Source organism: Polyodon spathula, chromosome 6, assembly GCF_017654505.1.
Source record: "Polyodon spathula isolate WHYD16114869_AA chromosome 6, ASM1765450v1, whole genome shotgun sequence".
NCBI lineage: Eukaryota > Metazoa > Chordata > Actinopteri > Acipenseriformes > Polyodontidae > Polyodon > Polyodon spathula.
This window is the reverse complement of record NC_054539.1, coordinates 4,459,045-4,472,540: the sequence shown is the minus strand read 5'-3', so window position 1 is coordinate 4,472,540 and position 13,496 is coordinate 4,459,045. Positions and strand designations below refer to the sequence as shown.

General features: G+C 38.2%; 1 protein-coding gene across 2 annotated transcripts in view; it reads left to right on the top strand.

Moving 5' to 3' along the window:
• LOC121316710 (proteasome activator complex subunit 4-like) overlaps window positions 1-13,496 on the top strand; it is a 54,967-nt gene that overhangs the window by 38,226 nt on the left and 3,245 nt on the right. For both annotated transcript variants that reach the window (XM_041251806.1, XM_041251805.1), the window contains exons 33-45: window positions 828-981; window positions 1,501-1,570; window positions 3,562-3,687; window positions 3,869-4,021; window positions 5,160-5,264; window positions 5,886-5,977; window positions 6,311-6,442; window positions 6,757-6,965; window positions 8,164-8,249; window positions 8,364-8,492; window positions 8,828-8,983; window positions 11,412-11,574; window positions 11,973-12,106. In XM_041251806.1, coding sequence (XP_041107740.1) covers window positions 828-981; window positions 1,501-1,570; window positions 3,562-3,687; window positions 3,869-4,021; window positions 5,160-5,264; window positions 5,886-5,977; window positions 6,311-6,442; window positions 6,757-6,965; window positions 8,164-8,249; window positions 8,364-8,492; window positions 8,828-8,983; window positions 11,412-11,574; window positions 11,973-12,106 — 1,709 coding nt within the window. The remainder of the gene's footprint in view (window positions 1-827; window positions 982-1,500; window positions 1,571-3,561; window positions 3,688-3,868; window positions 4,022-5,159; window positions 5,265-5,885; window positions 5,978-6,310; window positions 6,443-6,756; window positions 6,966-8,163; window positions 8,250-8,363; window positions 8,493-8,827; window positions 8,984-11,411; window positions 11,575-11,972; window positions 12,107-13,496) is intronic.

Genomic DNA, 13,496 nt, shown 5'->3' with positions numbered 1-13,496 from the left:
GGTTCACTGTAGTTGATTTTGCATGACAGCAAAGCATACACAGTTGGTGTTACTTTCATCACACAACAAACCTAAGGGACGAGTTTGGTACTGCACATTGACCTCGTCATCAAAGAACAAGCTATGGCACCTACTTTTATAAGAAGAAAAAAAAAAATCTAAATAAAGTCCATAATAAAAATAAAAACGGCAAAGTACACAGCAATGTGATATTTCAGCGTTACACTGCACGTATGTGGCAGATCAGTAATACCACTGCCAGTAACTGCTTATATTTTATATGAATACACCACTGCTGTATATAAACACATTTTATCAATTATTTTGAATTTCTATAGCAATGTTGATGCAGAAATTGTAATAGAAACACCTTTCACTGTTTGTGTGACTTTTACACTTTCCTGCAGAATACTTTGCAGTGTGTGAGTCTGGGAACATGTCTACTACAGATTTGCTGAACTAGTCACAGCATGTAAAGGTCTCTGCATATGTAACTTTCTTGATCTCCGTTTTTCCTTTGGCAGTGAAAGATGTTATTAATTGAAGGGTTGGTTTTCTGAGCGTCACTGGCTTTTTGGTGTTTTTGTGATCTCTTGTGTTTACCACAAACAGCATCATCTTTGTTCCCATGTTCCATCGTTAAAGTCAGTCCTGCATAGTTTACAGAAAGTATGCCTTTTTTCAGTGTTCTTCAGGATAATGTGGAAATATGTTGTTTCCCAAGAAGGAAAATACAGGAAAAAATCTGTTCCGGGAGTTGTCTGGGAGAAGTGTCCAGAAAACATGAAAATTGTTGCAATTGCTCTCGTTATCCGTTGTGTTTTTAGGTAGATGCAGTGAACATTCTGAAATCCTGGTGGGAGACAGGCCCGATAATCAGTGGATGCATTATGACAGTGGCAGTTTGCCGAGAACGAAAGAAGCCTGGGTGGCTTGTGCCTTTGTGGAGAAAACACACTGGGGATATTACAGCTGGCCTCAGTAAGTTCACGAGAAAGCAGGAGCTTTTCTGTACACGTTTTCATACTATATTGGGCCACTTATTATTTATCACTTGTGACTTGTGATATATATATATATATATATATTAATAGAAGCATTGGTTTACATGTTAACCCTTTACATTACATGTGTCCCACAGTAAATTATCCTTTTTTTTTTTTTTTTTGCAACAAGATGCACAAAACAGGGTTTAAATTGTACTGACAGGTTGGTCATCCAAATTGTCAGTTTCTGTGTGATACTTGAGTTAAACACATGTACCCATTTTCTTAAAAGATTACTCAATGCAAAAAGTATTGGGCAAGATTCACAGACCTTCAAATCGTCACTGGCAAACAACCTTTGAGTGTGTTTAATGATCTCTCCTCTTCTGTAGAAACCCAATGAAATGTATTCTTTAGTACGATACTTGTATCGGTGCTTAGTGGAAATGGCCGATATATTTCTATGTAGTTGGCTCATAATTTCTTTCTTTCACCCCCCAACCTCCTCCGTCAGAAAACTGTCTCTTTATGCCCCTGTGGAGGAACAACCAAAACTTGGTCTGAAGAGGGAAGATATGACCGAGGTGAGTAATGCAGCTTTTTATAGTTGCATGGATATATGGTAAGTGTACAGCTAGACGTCACAGCCATAATGTCAGAGGTGCCATTCTAGAGCAGCTAATTTTATTTACCTGCTCATAAATTACTTCACCACATCTTTACTTGAGATTCTGTATAATCTAATGGTGCCGCTAACTTCTGCATAGTCTCATTCAACCCAGGATGTGACTTGTGTTGTGTGTCGATTTTTAAGTGTACTAAGATACAGCTATAAAACTTTATTAAAATGTGTGTGTATATATATATATATATATATATATATATATATATATATATATATATATATATTAATATATTGTCATTTAGAGCATTTATTTGCAGAAAATGACAACTGGTCAAAATAACAAAAAAGATGCAGTGTTGTCAGACCTCGAATAATGCAAAGAAAATAAGTTCATATTCATTTTTAAACAACACAATACTAATGTTTTAACTTAGGAAGAGTTCAGAAATCAATATTTGGTGGAATAACCCTGATTTTCAAGCACAGCTTTCATGCGTCTTGGCATGCTCTCCACCAGTCTTTCACATTGATGTTGGGTGACTTTATGCCACTCCTGGCGCAAAAATTCAAGCAGCTCGGCTTTGTTTGATGGCTTGTGACCATCTTCCTCTTGATCACATTCCAGAGGTTTTCAATGGGGTTCAGGTCTGGAGATTGGGCTGGCCATGACAGGGTCTTGATCTGGTGGTCCTCCATCCACACCTTGATTGACCTGGCTGTGTGGCATGGAGCATTGTCCTGCTGGAAAAACCAATCCTCAGAGTTGGGAAACATTGTCAGAGCAGAAGGAAGTAAGTTTTCTTCCAGGACAACCTTGTACTTGGCTTGATTCACGCTTCCTTCACAAAGACAAATCTGCCCGATTCCAGCCATGCTGAAGCACCCCCAGATCATCACCGATCATCCACCACATTTCACAGTGGGTGCGAGACACTGTGGCTTGTAGGCCTCTCCAGGTCTCCGTCTAACCATTAGATGACCAGATGTTGGGCAAAGCTGAAAATTGGACTCATCAGAGAAGATGACCTTACTCCAGTCCTCTACGGTCCAATCCTTATGGTCTTTTGCAAACCTCAGCCTGGCTCTTCTTTGCTTCACATTGATGAAGGGCTTTTTTCTAACTTTGCATGACTTCAGCCCTGCCCCTAGGAGCCTGTTTCGAACCATCCTCGCCGTGCACTTCACCCCAGCTGCCATTTGCCATTCTTTTTGTAGGTCACTTGATATCATGCTACGGTTGCCGAGTGACATTCGAATGAGTTGGCGGTCGTCCCGGTCAGTGGAGAGTCGTTTTCGCCCTCTGCCGGTCTGTAGCTTTGTTGTCCCCAGTGTGTGCTGCTTGACCTTGTTCTTATGAAATTTTAAGGATGGAAGCAACCCAACGCTCACTGTATCCCTCTGCCAGTAGAGCCAGAATTGAACCCTTTTCCTCACTCAAAACTTTCCTTTTCAACTCTTTGGGCATGGTCAATAGTTATTTTTTGATTCCGATTACTTTTGAGGTACTACTAGCACTGTTTTGCCATCCAGCTGGTCCTATTGCGAGAGGATAGTGATGACCACAGGAGTGGTTTTTATACTTTTCCTCGTTAAATAAGATTTGGTTCAGGTGATCCCCTAATCAGTACCTCATTCAGTAGAATGAGGTGTGCCTGTGTTGGAATTCAACAGACACTGGAATGGAATGGCTGCCATACATGTAGAGATGCTGATTTAAGAAGAATTTGCAGTGCTCTCTTAATTTTTTCCAGAGCTGTGTGTGTGTGTATGTGTTGTGTGTGTGTGTGTGTGTGTGTGTGTGTGTGTGTGTGTGTGTGTGTGTGTGTATATATATATATATATATATATATATATATATATATATATATATATATATATATATATGTTTTTATTTTATAGAAATAACTTTTATACTGTACTCTCAATAAAATGGCTAATTAAACATTGCAGGTGGAGCAGATCATCTTCGATCACTTTTCTGATCCCAAATTTATAGAGCAGTTGATAAAGTTCCTTTCACTGGAAGACAGAAAAGGAAAGGATAAATTCAACCCCCGGAGGTTCTGCCTCTTTAAGGTAAACATTCCTTGTAGATTGACTGGTTGTCTTGCTTGTACAGAAAACATCACAGTTGAGAAAAATGAACTCTGATTATCACAGTATGAAGAAAACAGGGTCCTAGTGTTTACATAGCGTAACGAATCATTGGTTGTGCTGTATAGTTTTAGGATATCACTCTGATCACTTCTCTTTCCAGGGTTTGTTCAGAAACTTTGACAACACCTTTTTACCTGTGCTGAGGCCCCACTTGGAGCGTTTAGTTGCAGATTCCCATGAGAGCACACAGCGCTGTGTGGCTGAAATAGTCGCCGGGCTCATCAGAGGCTGTAAACACTGGACTTTTGAAAAGGTCAGCCCTTCTGATTTTATGTTTTTAATAAAGCACCAATTGATTTCAGTCAATATGTTAAAGCACTACAGATCATTATTAAAAAAAAAAAAAAAAAGAAGAAGAATATTAAGCTAGTTACTTCCTTACAGTCTTCTCTTGTGTTTTTGTTTTGGTGTAGCAATTAGGGATGGGTCGGTATAGTGGTTTTTCGGTTTACTGCGGTTTAGGTACATTACGGTATTAATACCATTCCTTTTATTGTACACCACAATTATCATAATTCCTTTATACAGTGGTTAACTAATTTTTCAGCTGCTTCTTCTGAATCAAGCGATGGTACTTAGCAAAGTGTCTGTGGAAGATATTTTTGTGAACTGATACTGTATCAGTTTTCAATTGCTGCGTTCTGTTACCCAGAGCTTGCTGCGTTGGCTATTCTTGGCTGCTGTTTTTCTGATGTCACAGGCAGCTTTTAGAGAAACGCCTTCTCCAAACCTTGCAGCAGAGCACACATTTTCAACATGCTAAATGTATATTTGTCTGGATTATCAACAGTTAGTTTAATGTAATTGATTAACATTAACTTTATTGTAAAATTATACATCACTTATCATGGATTTAGTACATTATTTATTTATTTATTTAATAATAAGCCAGCCAGCCTCCCGCAATAACATTTCAAAGCTGCGCTGGGCTATGCAAAATCTGCACATATTTCTGTGGGGGTTGAGTGACGTCTACAGCGCATCTCCGAGATTCTCTGCAGCAATGTGCAGAACTGCGGAAATCTGCGCTATAAGAGTGAATAAGTGGTCTCTGTGTGCAAGGTAGCATCTTATGAAGTGCAAGAAAACTTAGCCACATGCATTGCGTTCTTTAGTTATCGAATGCTCTGTTTAGCCACCAGGGGTCAGAAGGTACCCTGTTAATGGCCAGCATTGACTGGGTGAGTGTGTATCAAAGAAACTTAGTCAGTTTGCAGTCTGAAGTAAGAAGCAGTTCTAGAACTAAAATGTATACAGTTACTTTGACATGTAACTAATATACTACATGCTAACAACCATCAAACTACTGAAGCCTTTGGTGTTTGAGTGGATCTTCATTTTTGAAATTATTTTGAAACTCTGTTAAACAGCTGTGCCCATTCTTTGTCTAGGTGGAGAAGCTATGGGAGTTTCTGTGTCCATTAATTCGAACGGCTTTGACGAACATCACAGTGGAGACTTACAGTGACTGGGGAACATGCATTGCCACAGCCTGTGTACGTATCTTTTAATTTTAATGTTGAATCCCTCAACGTCAAATTCAGTGGTCAGATTTGAAGGTATTTTATTATCAATTTGAATCCTTTCTTGTTTTTCAACATTTGAATCTACTGTCTTTGCCGTTGTGGGTTCTACTGGTGTGGTCCAATAGTGTGCAATCAGTTTAATATTGCAGGACATGTCATTTGGATTGCCCCAGGAGGCTGCCTTCCCTGTGCCCTGGTAGACAGTTCTTCAGTGGTGCAGCAGATATTTACTGTAGATCAGAATGTTGTAACTATTGCGTAGTGCTGTATTAAATTAGAACTACTCAGCCTTTCTAGTTTGTGTCTCACATTGGACTTGATTAATCTGTACAGTATCACGTTTACGAGTCTGATTTAAATATGTACCTGAGATGTTAAGGTGCATTTACACTGTATACAGATAACTCTGTAAATGTAAGCACTGCAAATATAACAGCTGTACAAAGCAACACCAAAGGAAGAGGTCACTGCAAGAGATTTAAAAATAGAATTTACTGAATAGTTTTTGATGACCTTTGATAAGGGCATTGTCTGCAGTGCATTCTTGTGCTCAATATGTGTCACTTGAGGTTATCTGTTGTTTCCCTGCAGGAGAGCAGAGACCCTCGGAAACTGCACTGGCTGTTTGAGATGCTAATGGAGTCCCCAGTAAACGGCGAAGGGGGTTCTTTTGTAGACGCCTGGTAAGGAAGCTCATTAAAAGTATAAAAGCCATGAAAGGGGGGACACAGCTTGCCTTCAAGAAATTATTTTAATGACCTTCTTAACTACATTATGATTTGGAGTCCTAATGCCACTAAACTACAAACGGGGAAAAAATGCAAACAGACCAGACGGTTTTCTTTCTTAAGCAAGTTGTCAGTTTTATTTTCATTTCTTATTAGTATTCCTAGTGTCATTTTTTTTTATTTTTATTTTAGAATAGGTTTGTGATTGCAGTAGTTTGTAATCACATACAGTGGTTATTTTTGAGTCATCGTGTAAAGACAATTTCCTTCCCTTTTCTTTGAATTTAGCCGGCTGTATGTTCTACAAGGAGGTCTTGCCCAGCAGGAATGGAGAGTCCCTGAGCTTCTTCATAGACTGCTTCAGTACCTGGAGCCCAAGCTCACACAGGTCTATAAAAATGTGCGGGACAGGATAGGAAGGTGAGTCCTGACATTACTCATTCAATTTCTAAAATATTTTAGTATATTCCACACCCTACCATGCTTAGTCACTACTGTGTCAAAAACAACTGTTTGAGCATTACATAAAAAATAGATGATAATATGGTTATATAGATATAGAATAGAGAGTGGATGAATACACACAGTTAGTGCAGGTCTTGTTTTGAGTGGATTTCCCACACCAGCAGTGTTTTGAAGAGTTATTCACAGAATTTGATGATCAAAAGCAACCTCCTAAACTTTTAGCTGATCACAAACATTAATGTGATGTTAACCATGTGTTTCCTTCTCAGTGTTCTAACCTACATCTTCATGATCGATGTGAGTCTACCCAACTCTCTTCCGACCTCCTCCCCACGGATCTCTGACTTCACAGCCCGCATCCTGGTCAGGCTGAAGCCCCTGATGGACGTGGACGAGGAGATCCAGAACCACATTGTGGAGGAGAACGGGTTCGTGGAGCAAGACGAAAGGACACAGGCCATTAAACTGCTGAAGACGGGTGAGTAAGCAGAACTGCCTGAATTCTCGTCCTGTGCCATTAGGTAGCCTGTGGCATGACATGACACCTAAACAGAAAAAAGATGAGCCCCCAATGATTGTAACAATGTATTGCCCATAGCTCAACATAAAAGAAAAACACGCCTGTTTTATAGTTAGTTTCTGTATTGTAAGCACTTGATGAAATTGTATTCAGCTTTATTTCAAAGGACAAATTAACAAAGTGAATGCTGTTATCCAGCAGCAGGGGTGGTAACCATTGGTTTATACAATAGCATAAAACTGTTTTTGTAGTGTATCGTTAGAGCCCCGTGAAATTTATTTTTATTTTCCATAGTTTTTTGTTTTATTTTTCACAAATGTCATTTTAGTACATAAACACATTTTAATAAAACAACTCAAATATCAATAATAGTATAGTATACATCATGTTTTAACTACATACGTATTTTTCTATTAAACTATTGCTGTGTTTTTTTTGGTTTTTTTTAAACATTTTGACAAACAGACCTCGCACAGAAAAAATGATCTAGTTACCATAATTTCTCATTAGCGGCAGTAACGTTAACATGCAGTCCCCCACTCTTTTGAATTGCCTATTTACTGTAAATACTGCCCATGCCCTCTATAAGATGAAACATATATATAATTTTACACTGCCCTACTATTATGGGGCAGTCTGAATTGCACATAAAGCTATCTACCCATTTAAAAAAAAAAAAAAAAAAGGATTTCTATTTCAATCCCATTGCACTGACACAGTTTACAACAAGATTGGGTTTTCTCAGTATTTAAACACTAAGCAAAGCAGATTCATTCATTAATTAATTCAAAACCAAAACAGAATTTGCTTCAGTACAAAGTTTGCACCATTTGAAATTAAAACAAAGAATTAGCATACTAATACAAAATATAGATGAACTCGTTTTTATATCACATTGCGTAACTACTGAGCCTTGACAACTACAATTGCAAGTATTTATTTAAAGTATTTTTTGTATAAACCTGCCATTCTATGTTTGCTTCATAATGATTTTTCATTTTAGTTTATTTTATATTTGCAATTAGTTTTATTTCTTTTCATATGTTACATTTCATTTTATTTAGTGCTATTTCGTATTTGCGAAAAACACGGGGCTCTATGTCTAGGCAGTGGAAATCGGTTGTTTTGTTACTGATCTTTTTCTTCTTTGTAACAGTTTTAAAGTGGCTGATGGCGAGCGCAGGAAGGTCCTTCTCCACGGCTGTTCCAGAGCAGCTCCAGCTCCTCCCTCTGCTTTTTAAGGTATATTCCTGTTTCCGTGTTTTTATTTCAAATGCTATAAAGTGATAGAGAAATCCAGGTAGGGGTATTTTTTAAATTAAGTTGTTAATGCTGCCGTGTGATATTTATCCACAGATTGCACCAGTAGAGAATGATGACAGTTACGATGAGATGAAGAGAGATGCAAAGACTTGCTTGTCACTCATTTCTCAGGGACTGCTGTATCCACAGCAAATAATGTTGGTGCTACCAGTTCTTAAAGAGGTGTGTTCTGTGTCTGTTCATCCAATTCAACGTTATTCATTAAAAAGAGATTGAAAAGACAGGAGAACAATAAAATGAACTTTAGGCTTCATTTGCCCAATAATAAGTCACTTACTATTTTGATTGTTGTTCGTTTTATATTACAACCCTGTTTAATACATGAATCTCTAGATAATAAATGTACCCTGTATGATTTCTCAGGGGAACCTTCACTGTCATTTGCTAATTGGAAGGCTTGCGGTCTGCTTTTGTAATTTGTTGTGTTCGATTGCTTTTGGCTGTAGGAAGTTTTTCAGTGCTGTGTGTTTTTTTTCTTTTCCTTGTTTTGCACACAGGTCGCAGGGAGCGCTTCTTGGCATGCCAGGTACACAGTGCTGACCTATCTCCAAACAATGGTGTTTTACAACCTCTTTACCTTTTTGAACAACAAAGAGGCTGTGCATGATGTGCGATGGCTAGTGCTCAAGCTCCTGGAAGATGAACAACTTGAGGTAAGTAAACTGTAACATGCTTTTAAGGTAACTTTTGGCACCTCAAAATTGTAAAAAATAAATGAATAAAAATCATATTATAGGGTCAAAACTGTTAGTGTTATTAAAGAATTGCAAGTCAAATCCATGTTCTTGCCTCGTGTTATGCTTGCTGTGGTTTGTGTAACTGTTAGTTAGGCTGTAGATACATATTCTGTATTTCAGGCTTTGTTTCCTTGTACTGACCAGAAGGCTGTTTTGAAACAACTTTTCTAAGCAGTAATTAAACAATGTGTTTTTTTTTGTTTATTTTTTTAAACTGAAACAATAAAGCGTATTTTTTGTTTTAATCCTAATTTATGTAACTGCTACAGGGTATAACAGTAATAAGTAAAGATTACATGGAATAATATTCCTTGTAAACCAAGCTGTTATGTGTTTTGCATCCATGGAGGGTGCTTGTGGATGTTACATGACATGTCTCTGATTATGCAGTCCAGATAAGACCAAGCAGGTCTGCTGCAGTCTACACTCCTGAATCCACACAACCCCCCTCACCTGAGGTATCTGCTGATCTTGCTGTTGCCATGGAAACCACTCTGCTAGTGGAGTCATTTAGTTTTCTTCATGAAGGCAGTGAGAGCTAAGCCACAGGGATGATGATGATATTTTTTTTATGGTGTGTGGGGTCATGGAGTCATGGGCTATTATGCCTGTCAGCAGCATAACAGTAATGAAAAACATTCTGCTAATTCCTCATTTAAAAATAGTCAAAAGAATATATTTTACAACTGTACACCAATTCTCTATGTAAGCTATAAAAACCCAATAGGAATACAGCAACCGAATATTTTAACTTCCAAAAAAACATTTTAGTAAGAAGAGGGAATTTGTCGTGGTGTCTGTCCACAGCAGTGACATTTTACTCTACTCATATATAATTATACGTCAGAAATACCCTGCTTAATAAATGTACCATCAAATCATAATTGGGAAGTGAAACATGTGTAAGAGTGGCCAAACCTGTTAAGCACTCCTAGCTAGAGAAAATGAGGGGAAACCATTGATGGAAAATGTGTAAAGCAAAAAAAGGTTTCATCTGAAATGTGTGGTTGAAAAATACTTCAGGACTGCATGACAGTTTCTTTTTGTTGTGTTAACATGATATTGTGACCCTTACAAGGCAAGGTTAAAAAATGAATTGGGAAAAGCTATTCTTCAAAATAGACTGTAATGCAGAGAGCAGTGTTGTAAATGGCCACAGATCCCATATGAATTGGGACAGCTATTCTTCAAAATAGACTGTAATGCAGGGAGCAGTGTTGTAAATGACTACAGATCCCATATGAATTGGGACAGCTATTCTTCAAAATAGACTGTAATGCAGGGAGCAGTGTTGTAAATGACTACAGATCCCATATGAATTGGGACAGCTATTCTTCAAAATAGACTGTAATGCAGGGAGCAGTGTTGTAAATGACTACAGATCCCATATGAATTGGGACAATCTATTCTTCAAAATAGACTGTAATGCAGGGAGCAGTGTTGTAAATGACCACAGATCCTATATGAATTGGGACAGCTATTCTTCAAAATAGACTGTAATGCAGGGAGCAGTGTTGTAAATGACCACAGATCCCATATGAATTGGGACAGCTATTCTTCAAAATAGACTGTAATGCAGGGAGCAGTGTTGTAAATGACCACAGATCCCATATGGTTGCTCATTTTGCAGTCAGGCATCTTTCCCATACAGGGATTTTACATTGGCACTTCGTATCTTGTTTAATAGTCTGATCCCTTGGGGCAGGAACCAGCTTCTAACAGACGCTCACTAAACTGCTGATTTAAAGACTTTTGCATTTTTAGTGATATTATTAAGTTGTTTATGTTTGAAAAATGTGGCATAAAAATGGAAATATGACGGCAGGGAACTGTCAAGAGCCCATTGTTGGATAACTGTTTAATTAGCATGGTGCTTGCAATATCACTGATTGCTTGTGAGGTGCCACAGAACATTGTGTTCAGTAATATAATACCTAATCTGCTAAACTGTATGCAGACTAATGCTAAAAAGAGTTTGTATCATGAATATACAAATATTTGAGTATAAATATGTATGTATTAATAGGACATTTTATGTAGCCCTTGCTCAGCTTCCATACCAGTCGGTACGGGACAGAACTTTGGGTTTTCCATAAATTATTATTTATGTGGTACAATAACCCCCATTGGTTTCCTAAAATAGATTTGTGTTTCTTTTATCAGTGCTGGTTAATTGATGGTGGTTCTGTTGCCCTCTGACTATTAAAGAGCTGTGACTTTGACCCAGCATGTAAGCACACTGCTGCTGTGTTGGCTGAAAGGGCAGCAGTGACGTGCAGTACCTGGTCGGACGCAGCGAGGGTGACATTTGCAGAGATCTCTGTTCTGTGCTTTCCTTTTCCAGGTGAGGGAGATTGCTGCCACCACCCTCAGTGGCCTCCTGCAGTGTAACTTCCTGACTATGGACACCCCCATGCAGACTCACTTTGAAAAGCTCTGCAAGACCCGGCTTCCCAAGAAGAGGAAAAGGGACCCAGGCTCAGTGGTGGATACCATTCCTCCAGCAGGTGGGGAGAACACAGACCTTCACCTCAGCTAGCTTTCCGAGTGTGTATAGTGTTGTTGCCGGCTTGAATGAGTTACATAGATACTGAGGGATTTTTAAGGCGCAACCAACTAGGGGGGTTGTGAGTAATATATGAGGAGGTCCATTCAGTTGTTCTAAAACAGTGGCGGATCAAAATCCGCCACTGTTTAAATCATTAAGATAAGGCCCTTTGGGTATCAACATCTGAAGAATGTATATGAATGTCTTATTTAACCCAAGAGGATCGTATCTTAATACACTGTGAAACTTGTATATGTAATTAATCAGTAACATTTTTACTTTCTTGTTGGTAGTTGGTTAATACACTTGTTTTTGTTTTTTGTTTTGTTTTATTTTATTTATTTCTGTTTTTTGCAGACTTGGTTAAGCGCCATGCTGGTGTGCTGGGGTTAAGTGCCTGTATCTTATCCAACCCCTATGATGTGCCCACCTGGATGCCCCAGCTTTTGATGGACCTGAGTGCACACTTGAATGACACCCAACCAATTGAGGTAAGCCAGCTGCACATTGCATTACACTGTGCAGCGGAGACTGCTTAATGAGTGAGTTTTGTTGCAGTAAAATTTACTTAGAGTAAGTAGCGGCGTTCCAAAAAATCTAGCGTTATATGTCCCCACGTGTTGCTACAACTGTTTAAATAATGTATCTGTAATATTTCTTTTCATTGTTAACGTCCTGACAACTTTTTTCACTTATAACTTTAAAGTCTGTTTCAAAGCTCTTTTCAAAATGGCTGCTGTAGTGCACTGGGATTTGAGATCAGTTCTCTAAATCACTGCAAGAAGAGGGATTGAAAAAATTATAATAAAAAAACAAAAGCATAACAAGTGCTCTGGCTTTTCTGTTCCGTACGACATCATGGATCGTTATTGCTGTGTGGGCAGTAATCCTTTCACTATCAGTGCACTGGAGCAGCCATTTTGAAAAGAGCTTTGAAACAGACTTTAAAGTTATAAGTGTAACAAGTTGTCAGTAAGTTAACAATGAAATTAAATGTTACAGGTACATTTAATGAAACAGATGTAGCAACACGTGGGGACATGTAACGCTAGATTTCTTGCAACCCTGCTACTTGCTCTTTCTAACCCTTTAAGGACCTGCATCGTGTTAACATGATCATACTGAAGTGGACTTCTAGGACGGCAGTCGTGTAAACATGATAAAAAAAATCACTTTGTTTTAATGATTTACAGGGCCACCGTACATTACAGTACAGACTTTAAACACATATCATTCCATAGGGTAGGGATTGACGTTCACATCCTGATTTTTTTTTTTTTTTTTTTTAGGTTTTTTTTTTTTTTTTTTTTTTTGTTTTTGTTTTTTTCGTGTAAAATCACTGAGAGAGACATTTAGTGTCTAAAGGGCGGAGAATGTTTACAGCAGCCAGGCAAAGACAAAAGCAGAAACAAAACATCACAGAAACTTGTTTAGAGCTGTAACACTGTAAATCTGATGTATTTGACATCATTGTATTGGAACATTTATTATGTTTCGTGTGTTAATATATGTTTTTAAATATCAAAAAAACAGTGGATGTAAGCAGATACTTTTTCATGAAAGTACTTTATAATGTTCCTCAGGGTGTTCTGAAAAAAGGACAGGCTTTCCAAACTACAGTAAAAAATGTCGCTCCCGTTCATGTCACACTCTGCATATTATCAGCACATTGAAATGTCCCAGCCAGAATGTAATGGGAAATAAGCTCCTGATAATATCAAGCAAATCTATCAGCTGTACAACTGATTTTCACCCTACTGTAATATAATTTTAAACTGCGTGCATGTATGTTGACACGTTTTGTATACCGTATGCTAAATGACCACCTTTCTTGACATGCAGTTTATATGAGAGTACTGCAAATCTGACGTCCTGGGATAT